The following is a 12478-nucleotide window of genomic DNA, read 5'->3' on the forward strand; positions in this document are numbered from 1 at the left end:
TAATAAACTGTGCAGTGAGTGTAGGTAACTATGAAGCATAAAGTTTGACATGTTCTTTTAATCAATTAAAAAAATAATAATAATTGGAAATTGGAAAATAATCAGCTTTGGTAGTATCACACCATTACACCATGATCCCCAACACAAAAAAGACATTATAAACCCTATCACCCTTGTGATATTGGATACTTAAAAATCTATGTTTTTATCACAGATCTGGCAACCCGGACTGTATGGGCTGGGTACGGAGCAACAGGCTGGAACCTACTATAACTTTGACCACTCAACGTATTTCATAGCTTAGACTGTTTTATTCCGGGGGTAACTAAATTCTCTTGACGCGTAGAGAGACTGAAGTCGGTTCTTTATTAGTTGTGATAATGTAAGTCAGAATAAAAGTATTAAAAGTGTAAATATGAGCTAGCAGGCTTGCCGTCTGTTTTGTTGTTGTTTCAGCTAACGTTAGCTAGCGAAAGCTGCCCTGAACTCTACAGCGAAGTTGATAGCCAGATAACTGTGGCGTTACGAGTTAAAAACAAAACAAACAAACAGTAAAAATGAGCGCCGTTGACGACATACTTTTCAGGACGCCATCAACAAAATGTTTTCGCCACATTAATGTCTCCTACGTTCACTGAGCTATGATGCTCCCGAGGAAGAAAAGTAAGAACGAAGCGTCCAAACCCGCAGAGGTCCAGGGGAAGTATGTGAAGAAGGAGACGTCTCCTCTGCTCAGGAGTGAGTACCTCTGGTTCAAATTCACAACTAAATGTTAAATAAGCTGGAGGTTTAAATATGTAACTTTTGTAAAACTACGCTAAAGATAAAAATAGACTGTGTTAGTGCGTTTTGATGTAGTTTAAAGAATCTCAGTCATTCAGTATGTATCAGAAAGATTACAGTACTGTAGGTCTATATTGTTTATACAAGTATCATGTGAAGAAAAATGCTGTGGAAGAAGTTTAACTGTGTATTATATTCCTTATGTTTTAATATTGGTGGTTGTAACACTTTTACAGTGCCATTCTAACACCCAAGGTCACTTTGCTACAGTATATATCCAGACTACTGACCGTACATACAAAGTGACAAACTGAAGGATAAGAACATCTTTCCTTCACAGCTGAGTTTTGTTTGCACTGGAGATGCACCGATACTAAATTCCTCTGATACCTATAACCGATTATTCAGAGTGATATTGGCTGATGACCGATACCGATAGTTCTGCCTTTTATGCCTTCTTTTAAATGAATAATAATTCATTCCACAATTCTGAAAGAAATGCAAATAAAAAGTTTATTCTCTCCATTTCAACAAGTTGTTTCACAGTAACTGGTCTCATAAACAGAAAACACAATACTCTAATTAACATTAACACATGAACTAAATTCTGAAGGTTAAAGTAAGATTTCTTAACTTATTGAATATTATTAATTCATATTGACTGAATTCTAAAAATCTTCCTGTTAGGCTTCACGTTCACTCACCACAAACACAAGCATTTCTACTTCATCATTGAGCATCAAACTGGTAATATATGATATAAACTTTTTATATATTAACATTAACTGGATATGAAACATACTACTCTACAAATATATATTTCGGGGCAATGTATACTTTTTTGTCAACCCTTCTTCATTTAAATCTTTTAACCGTGTACTGGTGCTTTAATTCAGCGCGAGCCGCACGCGAGTAGTGCAGGAAAAAAAAATAGAATCGACACCAAAACTCCCGCTTCACTGCTGCTCACTTCCGATGTAAAATTTTAGCAGTGCAGAGCTTACAGAGAGTTTTGTCGTCATTCCACACAAGAGACGACATCTTTACACACAGCACGAAATCAGTGTGTTTTCCCGCCCTCTTTTGATTGGCAGGATATAATCGGCCCTGATCATCGGATGTTTTTAAACTATTGACCGATGGCCCATAGCGTGAAAAATAGCCTTTATCGGCCGATAACGATTATTGCCCGATACATCAGTGCATCTCTAGATAATACTGGCCTGAAATGCTGGATTGGCATTGGATTAGAGTTGACATTTTTCCATGCATTACACTGAAGCATTTTATGCAGTGATTTTAAGCGTGTGGTGTTGACTGACACAAAAACAGAACATAGACATGAATCTAGGTTGTAATCTGTCTTAAAATTGATCACTGTGATATCTGGGACGTCGTACATAACTAGGATGTCATTATATATGTCGGATATAAAAGAACGGCTTGTAAGCAGGGCACGGTGGCAGAACATGTTTTACCTCACACCTCCAGAACTTGCATGTTCTCCCTGTACCTCAGGGGTTTTCTCCGGTTTCCTCCACCAGTCCAAAGACAACGTCTGCAGGCTGATTGGCATTTCCAGATTGTCCGTAGTGTGTGAACGGCTGTGTGAATGTGCGTGTGATTGTGCCCTGCGATAGGTTGGCACATGGATTGTAAGCAATAATTTAATTAGCAGCTTTCAACCTTCTGCCAATTTCCCCCCAGATCTTATGCCCTCGTTCATCCGTCACGGACCAACGATCCCACGGCGAGCAGAGGTGCCGTTGTCCGAAGCCCCAGCGGTACCCGGTGCCGCTGTGTACCCACTGAGTCCAGCGGCAGGGACAGACGCAGGTGGCCGGAAGAGTTTCCTGCGTAACGCAACACCTCGGCCCCAGCACGAGGTTTCTCGGCGAGACAGCCACCGTCTGTCTGCGCCAACATATCTTCCTCGCTCGCTCCCTGACCTTCCTCATGACTACTCCTCTTCTACCCCGTCATTCATCAGTGATGGTGGCCCGATAGCTGAGAACGGAGATGTGGCCCGTTACTACTATCCCCCCGAGTCGTACTACGAGAACCAGCCCAGGCGCACACGCCGGCCCGATCACTTCCACGACGAGTACAGGTATTACGAGCACAGCAATTATCCACGAGGCCCTACGCAGCCTCAGACGCCCCAGCCTCACAGTCGCCCCCCTGCAGGTAAGAACAGTGAGTTTACCCAGCATGCCTCTGTCTAATGTGACTGAAAGGAAAGGTGTCATGACTGCAGTCTTTTCTGCTTTAAGGGACACAGGGATATAAAGAACAACGACAGATTATTTTCCAATGCAGGGGTTTGGTTCTGGGGATATCTTTAATGGGGGGGGGTTGAATCAATAGACTCCCTTAGTACTGATTTAGTACATATAATAACTTTAATACTGGTACTTTATCTATAAAGTACTGTTTTACTTAATCACTTTGAGAACCCTGGTACTATAGGATGTCTGCATAAGCTTGGATGATGTATACATATCGATTTTCCTTGTTTAACATTTGTTTGTAATGTTCCAAGTCTTTGAACTTTTCCATAATATGTTGCTGCGGTTTTGTTGTAAGCAGCTATATTCAGCAAGCTAAATATTGCGGTACGTTTTTGCACATTGTGACAATGGCTTCAACTAATGCAATATGAAATTTTGTGCCAGATCACCCACCTTCAAGTCTCGTTGGTCTTCACGTACCTCTACAAGTGTTGACACTTATCCTCAAGTTGCTAAACTACTGCTAAGTGTGCGTTCACCAGTTATTTCATTTATCAAGGGACTCTCTGCTTTTAATGAATTCCTGTTGGCTTGTAGTTTGAGTAACATCTTTTAATCGAACCAACGTTCCGTTCTGTTTATATGACGGAGCAAAATCTTAAAACCCACGTTAAAGTCTGAGTCTAAAATGCTCAGGTCCGAGATGAGTCTCGAGTCGTGATGTATCCCTGATGTCTACCTGGACTTATTTACATCTTCAGATGAGTCGGAATGAACCACTTCCTGCTGATCTGTAATAAAATTGTGAATATATCCATATCACGTCACATGACATGGAATGTTGTAAATATTGCTGAATGTTATGCATTACTTGTCAGTGAGTGTTAAAAATAAACAAAAAAACAAGGCAAGTATCAGTACTTCTATCAAATTCAGCAGTCATATGATTTAGGCTTGCTCAGAATAAACGCTTGGGGCTGTTAGTAATATGACATCAGTGTGGGAGGACTGCTCTAAACAAACCAGCAGTGTACACACATACACACACACACACAGTAAAATCTACATCCGTTTTTGTCAGCAATCTTGAGCAACTAATGACTGTTCCATTGGAGAAACCTTTTCTGTGTGTATGTGATTACCAGCATGCCGTTGTAGATCTTCTGCATGTGTGATTGGGTGAGCTTATAACGTGGGTCCCCATATTACCGTGCAGAGAGAGAGAGAGAGAGAGGAGTACAGTTTTTAGATGCATACAGTTGTAGTGTAAGTATAATGTGTAGCTATAATGGTAGTGTATATGAGGAGAGGTCAGCCTTGTGGTCATACTGAGCAGATTTGGTATGAAAGCAGCTGGCTAATGATGTGTAGTGGATGTTGTAAGCTAGGTGTGCTTATCTGTATTGGTGTTGTAACTTGTGTTGTAATATGTGAGTACAGTGTGCATTTAATGTGAGCTTTTGCATTAAGCCATTGTCTCCACCCAGAGTTAAATAACTGACACATGCCAAAGACATCAGCTCTGCTGCTATAAATACACACTATACTTATCCATCGCTCTCGTTCTCTCTGTCTCGTTCTCCTTCTCCAAGCCCAGGTCAGGTTTTCTCATGAACCAGACTGCTCAGTGGTCCTACACTTTTGCTGCATGTATTTTAATTAGCAAAATATTTTAATATTGCTTAATATCGCTTCTTAAATGGCTTCCAGTTGGCTATTGACCATGTATGATCGATATGCACTGATGCAGTGCTGGCAATCAACTCTGCACATTTGCTCCTGCTCTAATGTACCTAATACCTCATTAGACTCAAGAGCTAGAGTATAATATCATAGGATTGTGTGGAACACTGGTGCAGAAAAAGGTGTAGGTACCAGATGACCAAAAAACCGGTGTGTTGATACAGTTCTTCCATACTGGTACAATTATTCATGCCACCAGTAGACATATTAATGTGTAGTATTATGGTGATGTACTGTGGAAAGGGTTCGATTTCAAAATAACGTCTTTCTGTGCAGGTTTTACAGGAATGTTATGTAGAAATCCTCAGCCATATAATCAAATCGCTCTCTGATCATATTTGTTCTCTGTTAAGGGCTTTGAATGAATGACTATCAGTAACTAGGTTTTGTAGTGTAACAGTAATATTGTAACTTAAGCTACTTGCAACTTTAGTGGTTAACCATTTTCGCTAAAGCTCGAAACATGCACATCATGGTTGTTTTTATGACACTAACCATGATCATACATGGTTTAATAATTCATTAACAATTTAACAAAATAGCCCGTGTGAAATAAAAGCACAAATCTCTATAAAGCATGATGAAAACTGACAGGTCTTGAGGCTTCAGATGCTCATTGGAGCATATGTTGTCATGTTACAGAGAAACTAGAAAGTTTCCAGAGCGCAAACTGTCCTGAAGACTCAAGCCTTACAGATGTTCCGTAACATTAAATGTAACAGAAGTTGTTAAAAACAAATTACAGCATGTTGTTCATTAATAAATACATTATTGTAATTGTTGACCGAATTTAATTCTTGCCAGAGCCATATCTCCCTGCGGTTCTCACCTGGTTTTCCACTGAAGCTAAGCAGGGTTGATCCTGGCCAGTACTTCCAGTAAATGGATGGGAGACCTCTTGGTGAAAACTAAGGTTGCTGATGGAAGTGGTATTAGTGAGGTCAGCAGGGGGTGCTCACCCTATAGTCTGTATGGGGTCTAATACCCCAGTATAGCGACGGGGACACTATACTGTAAAAACAGCACCGTCTTTCAGATGAGACGTTAAACCGAGGTCCTTACTGTCTGTGGTCATTAGAAATCCCAGGACACTTCTCGTAGGGGTATAACGCCGGTGTCCTGGCAAAATTCTCCCGTTGGCCCTTCTCTATCACGGCCCCCTAATTATCCCCATCTCTGAATTGGCTACATCACTCTCTCCTCTCCACTAATAGCTGGTGTGTGGTGGGCGTTCTGGCGCACTATGGCTGCCGTCGCATTATCTAGGTGGATGCTACACACTAGTGGTGGTTGAGGAGATTCCCCTCCATACAATGTAAAGCGCTTTGAGTGTTTAAAAAAGCGCTATAGTGCTATATAAGTCTATGGAATTATCATTATTATTATTATTATTATTATTGTTATTATTATTATTATTAATTCTCAACACACTATTTATACACAGCATAACATCACTAGTGTATACACTGAAATCATAAGAGTAAGCTGAGTGAGGCCACTCCAACAAGGTACGTATTCAGTGTAATAATGTTTTTAATATAGGAGCGTAATCAACATGTAAACCTTACCATGAATCTGATTCATTTTACAATCTGAGTCTTTCCGAGGCATGTTTGTTTACTCCATAACACACACTGCCCAATGTGGCGGGTGGAAAAGAAATGTCTGTGTTGAAACAGTAGTATGGATGGATGAGGGTGAGATCTACCCAACTAATATTTAGAAGCAAAAGCACATAAAGACTTCATAGCAATGTCTGTTTAATAAGGATATTTGGGAGGATGTTTTGCTGAGACTGACATAATCTAAGACTTGTTTGAAACACAAGCAAAGCAACTAATATGCTGAGATAACACGCAGATAATGAATCGCAGTCTTTTTGTTATGTAACATTGAAAATAAATGCTTGCTTATAAATTTATTTGCTTGCATGTAATGTGCATGTAAACAGAGATGCTAAACAACGCGGTGCTAAATTCAGGTTACATGTCAACACTTCATTCACAATCTGCAGTCTGATTGAAATAATCTGTCTTCCCAGAAACCTTTGCATATAAACAGTCAGTCATTGATGAGAGCCATACTCTGTGTACTACAGTATGATGTCAGGACAACAATGGCACAGTGGTTTAGTAAGATTAATTAAAGCCTGATTGAAATTATTCACTTTTCTATTCACTGGCATTAAAGCGAACAGAGTGGATCATGAGTGCTATGGATGAAGGAATATAGTCAAACAGAGAGATCTGACATTTCATCAGTTCCACTGGATACTTTTTTTTTTTTTTTTTTTTTTTTTTAACACCACTTACACTTACTCCAGTTAGACTGTGACTGGGTTAATGTAAACTCAGTGTGTGAAGAGACATCCTGTTGCAGATGAATTGGACAGGTTCAGCTATATCAAACTGGCATTTTTACATGGAAACAGGTACTGATCATTTCAGTATTGTGACAAAAAGTACGAGTATAATTGCAGTGTGTCTGTGTGTGAGAGCAAGAAGGAATGTTCTCCTTCTTCAGTAGGAGGTGAAGAGCATGGTTTTCCTCACATTCCATCTCTGCCTAAGACTCACACACACACGCGCACACACACTACTCACAGATAGTCACAGACTCACTGCTCATTGACTGGTACAGTCTCACCCAGCTGCAGAATTTACCATCATAGAAGGCAAAGTCTTCTGACAGTGATTGAGAGTGTATCTTTTATTTTCTTGTGTTTGTGTCTTTGGCATATTTCACTGCTTCACACTGACAGCCGTGATATTGGATGGAAAAGTTTTGGCACTCCTCTGCCTTTAAGCACTTGCACTCCCTTGACTGTAAGCTTTAACACACTTTCAATCTCTTGGCTCTGTTTCTCCTCTCTTTTTCTATGTCAGAATGATGAGAAAATTCCTACTCAGAAATGGCACTTACTCCCAGAAGACTTGGACTCACTCTCTTCTCTCTCTCTCTTCTCTCTCTCTCTCTCTCTCTCTCTCTCTCTCTCATATATCCCCACGGAGAGTCTCCTAAAACAGGCCAAAATCCTAGAATCAACAGCAGATGTTTGATTACACATGTAGCTCCCCTGTATTATCTTCACTGATACAATAGCTTAAAGAAAGGAGGAAAAGAAAGTCACATTTATGACAGTGAGACAGTTTGCAGGAGGTTTAGAATGATGTGCCTTTTTTTTGTTCACAAGCAGGTCATCATCCATGGCGATAGAAATTTTGTAGTAATCTTATATTGTCAAACAACGTGGAACCATGGAATAAATAGTATAAATCATAATGCTAGAATACCTAGCTCACTGTTTAACTGTAATATTAACATTACTGCTGTTGTAAGAAGTGTGTGTGTGTGTGTGTGTGTGTGTGTGTGTGTGTGTGTGTGTGTGTGTGTGCGCGCCCATGTGTTTTTGTAGCTATTGGACGCATGCAGGCAAAGTCTCTAGGCAATCTGGCGAGTTTGAGTGGAGAAGAGACGGCCCTTCCACCTGGCTGGACAGTTGATTGGACGATTCGAGGCAGGAAGTACTACATCGACCACAACACGAACACCACTCATTGGAGTCACCCGCTGGAGAGGGAGGGACTTCCACCTGGCTGGGAGAGGGTGGAGTCTGCAGAGTTTGGAGTTTATTATGTCGACCACATCAACAAACGGGCCCAATACAGGCATCCGTGTGCTCCCAGGTACGTATCTGTCTGTGTGGGTGTGGGTGAGCGAGCTGTTCTATAGCCACCAGTCTGGCACCTGTGTGGCAGAGCTGTGACCTTAAACGTTCTGTCGAACAACATTGTTACGTGGCTAGTGGTTCAAATTATTTCAGGAAGGGGAACAGGTTTTACTAATGTCCACACTCCCATATTGACGTTGCTGCCATTCAGAAATCCCCCACACTGGGAACATACAAAATTTAAAGACGACTAAAAATGTATCTTCCATGTATATAAATTTTTTTAAGTTTCAATATTCAATATATCTCTGGATTCTGCAAAATGTTTTTTTAACCTGAAAATGCAGTCAGATTTTTATATTTTCTAAACCTCTGTGTTTTCTTCTGGCTCTAATGTGTTTTATTCATTTTCCATCTGTGGCACATCCATCAGTGTTCCGCGCTACGACCAGCCTCCGCCCCTACCTCCACCAATCACTTACCAGCCCCGTCCTCCAGAGAGGAATCAGCCAGTGCTGGTGCCAGCAAACCCCTACCACACTGCCGAGATCCCAGACTGGCTGCAGGTCTACGCCAGAGCACCTCTTAAGTGAGTTCACACCTACGATCACACACTGGGATGCTTCCACACTAATGAGCTGGGTTTATTGAGTCGTTTCAGAAGCCCCCTTAAGGCTTAAAAGTTTTTCTGCACATGTATCCCTTAGATCCTGCAGGTCATCTGCCTCTTCTTTTCTTTTTTTCTTTTTTTATATACTGACCCAACTTTAATTGTTGACTGTGCAAAAACTGAACCAAGAAATTATGCTGTGTTAAAGCATCATGTTATAAATACAAAATCTAAGTGCTCAGCACTTTAAACCAACTGTTAGCTTTATTATGAAAACGCTGTGAAAACGTTGATGATTTGCATAACATTAAGAATATCTTAATTAAATGTCAGTTGCCAGTGTCAAGATCACTGAGAAATGTAGCCGTGCTTGCTTTGATTCAGGGCTACATTTCTAAATATTACCGCTTTATTCAGTCGACGGCTATCATCATTGTACAATCAGACTTTTAAAAAATATATATATATATTTATTAGCCATTGTATCATGCTAGCCTCTTTTTTTCTGTCTCAGGTATGACCACATCCTAAAGTGGGAGTTGTTCCAGCTGATGGATCTGGACACGTATCAGGGCATGCTGAAGCTGCTGTTCATGAAGGAGCTGGAGCGCATCGTTAAATCATATGAAGCTTATCGCCAGGCACTGCTCACAGAACTCGACATGCGCAAACAACGGCAGCAGTGGTACGCCCAACAGCCAACCAAAAACTTCCCTCACAACATGTGAACTGCAGGAGACTGATGTCCAGAAACACACATGCCTTAATACACACACTGCCAAGTCTTCACATACGTCTGCCTCTGTGTGTGTGTGCCTTAGCAATGTGTGGACTACACACACTCCGACATATAGCAGATGCTCATAGGGTGTTCTGAGACTGCACGAGAATAAAAGTGGGAGCTGCACACCTACGAGTAGCGTTTGTATAATGTAAATTTTATTCATTTTATAGCCTGAAAGATTAGGTGTGTGGCTGAATTAATGAATTAATGACCGAGTTTCCTGAAGACCTTCCAGCCAAAATACTGTCAAAAGATGCTATAGTGACCCTTACCCTCTCTACAGTTTAGATGACACTACAGTGCATTATGGAAACTGGGACCTGGTCACTAGTGAATCATTTTCCTGAGCTAGATGTCTCTCTCTTTCTCTCTCTCTCTCTCTCTCTCAAGAGTGCTTTCTTTTGCTGTCTCTCTCTCTCTCTCTCAGAGCTCTTCCTGTGTTTCGATTGTCTGAAGTGTGCTATAACCCTGTTTGTTCTTTTCTTCCGTGGCCCGTGTGGACACTCAGCCTGTAGCACACACTCTTCTGCCTTCATCCTATGGACAATGAAGCTTTTCTATGGACTTTTCCTGACAACGACAATCCAGCCAGCTCTAAATGTAAAAAGGTTTGTGAATTTTTCCAAAGGAATATGTCTTTATTTAAAGACTAGATTTTGTCAGCAAAAGCATCACATGTGATGCAGGGTAAGTGTGAGCTCTTTTGGCTCTTAGCTTTTTATCTTTATGTATGTCTGTTCCCCCCCTTGCATAATGAAATTATATATAAACATATATAAACTTAAAAACCTCTCTGTGCTGTGTAGCAGCACTATGTTTAAGTCTTTAATTATTGCGTGTATGTGAGTGAGAGAGGCCGAATTTTGGCATTGCTCATGCACGATCGTTTTGCCGCATATGTTCCCAATTTTCATACGCACAAGCACTCGCATACGTCACATGGCTTCATCTCAACTTTTAAATTCGTTGTGTGTGTGCAGCTGACCACTATCTGACCTCATAACTCTGTTATAAACTCTCGGATCCTGCCAACTCGAGTGTGTGTGTGTGTGTGTGTGTGTGTGTATGTGTGTGTGGGGACGGGTGGAGGATTGTGTGGGTGTGTGTTTGTGAGAGAGTAAGCAAGGACTTTCGAGGAGCATGATTTTGAGTGTAATGTTTGTACATTTGTAAACACCAGCAACATTTTAAGCTAGAAAGCAACACAGGATCGGTAGCAGTATACTTCTCGTTTGGTTTCAGTGAGTACCAAATAACACATTTAAGTAAAAATTAGGCTTGAGTAGAAGAGGTAAATAAAATGTGCTGTTTACAACTAAATTGATTTTTCAGTATAATATATTTATATTTATAATATATGTAAAGGTGAGAGTGTGCTATTAGTTACATAATCAATGACAGGATGGTTTTTTATTAAAAAACGTTATCACTTACGTTATAGCAGCTGTATGCACACGTTCCCTTGCTTTCTCTTGAAGCTAAAAAGACAAAAAAAATGTGACCTCCTTGTAACAGAGAAATCGCAAAACGCCATACTAAGGACTTTGGTGGAAACCTTTATCTCTATTACAAGGCACTGACACTGGAGACTTCTTCCAAAAATGTTAAATAAACATGTCCTCACAGAAAACTCCACCATATCAACAATTATTGATTTCTTTTCTTGTTAAATAACCACACATTTTGAAAATGCATTCATTATTCACCTTAGATTACTTGGAACATACACAATATAAATCCTTGTGAACGAGGCATTACTGTGTAAATGATAACGTATTAGAATAAGAGCATTAAAATAAACCTGTGATATTACAGAATATTAATCAACACCTTCTGACCAGTCAGAATCAAGAATTGAACAGCGCTGTGGAATAATGAAATCTAACCTGAACACTGCCCTTTGTGTTCATATTACAACAGCTAACCCAGTCCTACATAGGCCGAATGATGAGCTGTAAAAGCTGTCGCCAGTCGAGCCTTAAAAGTGTCATCTCTTACAGCTTGCAGATTGGGATGAATGACCGATCTGTGGTCAGTTGTGGAAAGACTTGTCATTTCACTTTTTAATCTACTCCTAACTGGGGCTGTCAGTTTGAAATAACAAAAATGTGCATGTGTGTGTTTTGCAAAGACTGAAATCAGAAGCTGTAGCCAGGACCTGGATGTCTGAGCTGTAGTAGATGAGACACAATTTGCAGCATTTCCTGGCCCCCAGAAGGGAAACACACAGACATACACACCGCAAACACTCGCCTTAACAGCGAATTTAGTTTTTAAACATGTAATATTTAATTCTTTATAAATAGCACTGGATTCAACATAAAACAAGACACTTGTTACAAAATAAAACAGTATGAGTGTAACCCAGCCAGGATAGTGTTCCACAGCCATCAGTACAGATTCTTCTTGGCTTTTTAGTGCTCTGTGTGTACGTGTGTGAATATTGTGTATGTACAGAAAGAATAGCAGACATGTATTAGATTGTGTTTATATATAGTGAATAAATGGAATCCTTAACTGTGGTGGATCTACAGTCAGCTGGCCACGCTTCAGGCAGGAACAGCACATATGAGCTTAAGCTCATTCAACACAACACTTATACACTTGAGTGAACCATGCTATATCGCCCTTATACCTTCAGCATCAACTCAACATAA

The 12478-nt window shown here is 40.4% G+C and overlaps 1 protein-coding gene across 1 annotated transcript; it reads left to right on the top strand.

Annotated features, from left to right (window-relative positions):
• The first annotated feature begins 229 nt into the window (after positions 1-229).
• sav1 (salvador family WW domain containing protein 1) lies at positions 230-10609 on the top strand. The gene is made up of 5 exons (XM_017464390.3): positions 230-738; positions 2491-2970; positions 8173-8443; positions 8861-9016; positions 9552-10609. Exons 1-5 carry the CDS (start codon positions 642-644, stop codon positions 9763-9765), a joined length of 1218 nt encoding a protein of 405 aa, XP_017319879.1. The 5' UTR covers positions 230-641; the 3' UTR covers positions 9766-10609.
• Positions 10610-12478: the final 1869 nt, after the last annotated feature.

The sequence above is a fragment of the Ictalurus punctatus genome, chromosome 3 (assembly GCF_001660625.3).
Source record: "Ictalurus punctatus breed USDA103 chromosome 3, Coco_2.0, whole genome shotgun sequence".
Lineage (NCBI taxonomy): Eukaryota > Metazoa > Chordata > Actinopteri > Siluriformes > Ictaluridae > Ictalurus > Ictalurus punctatus.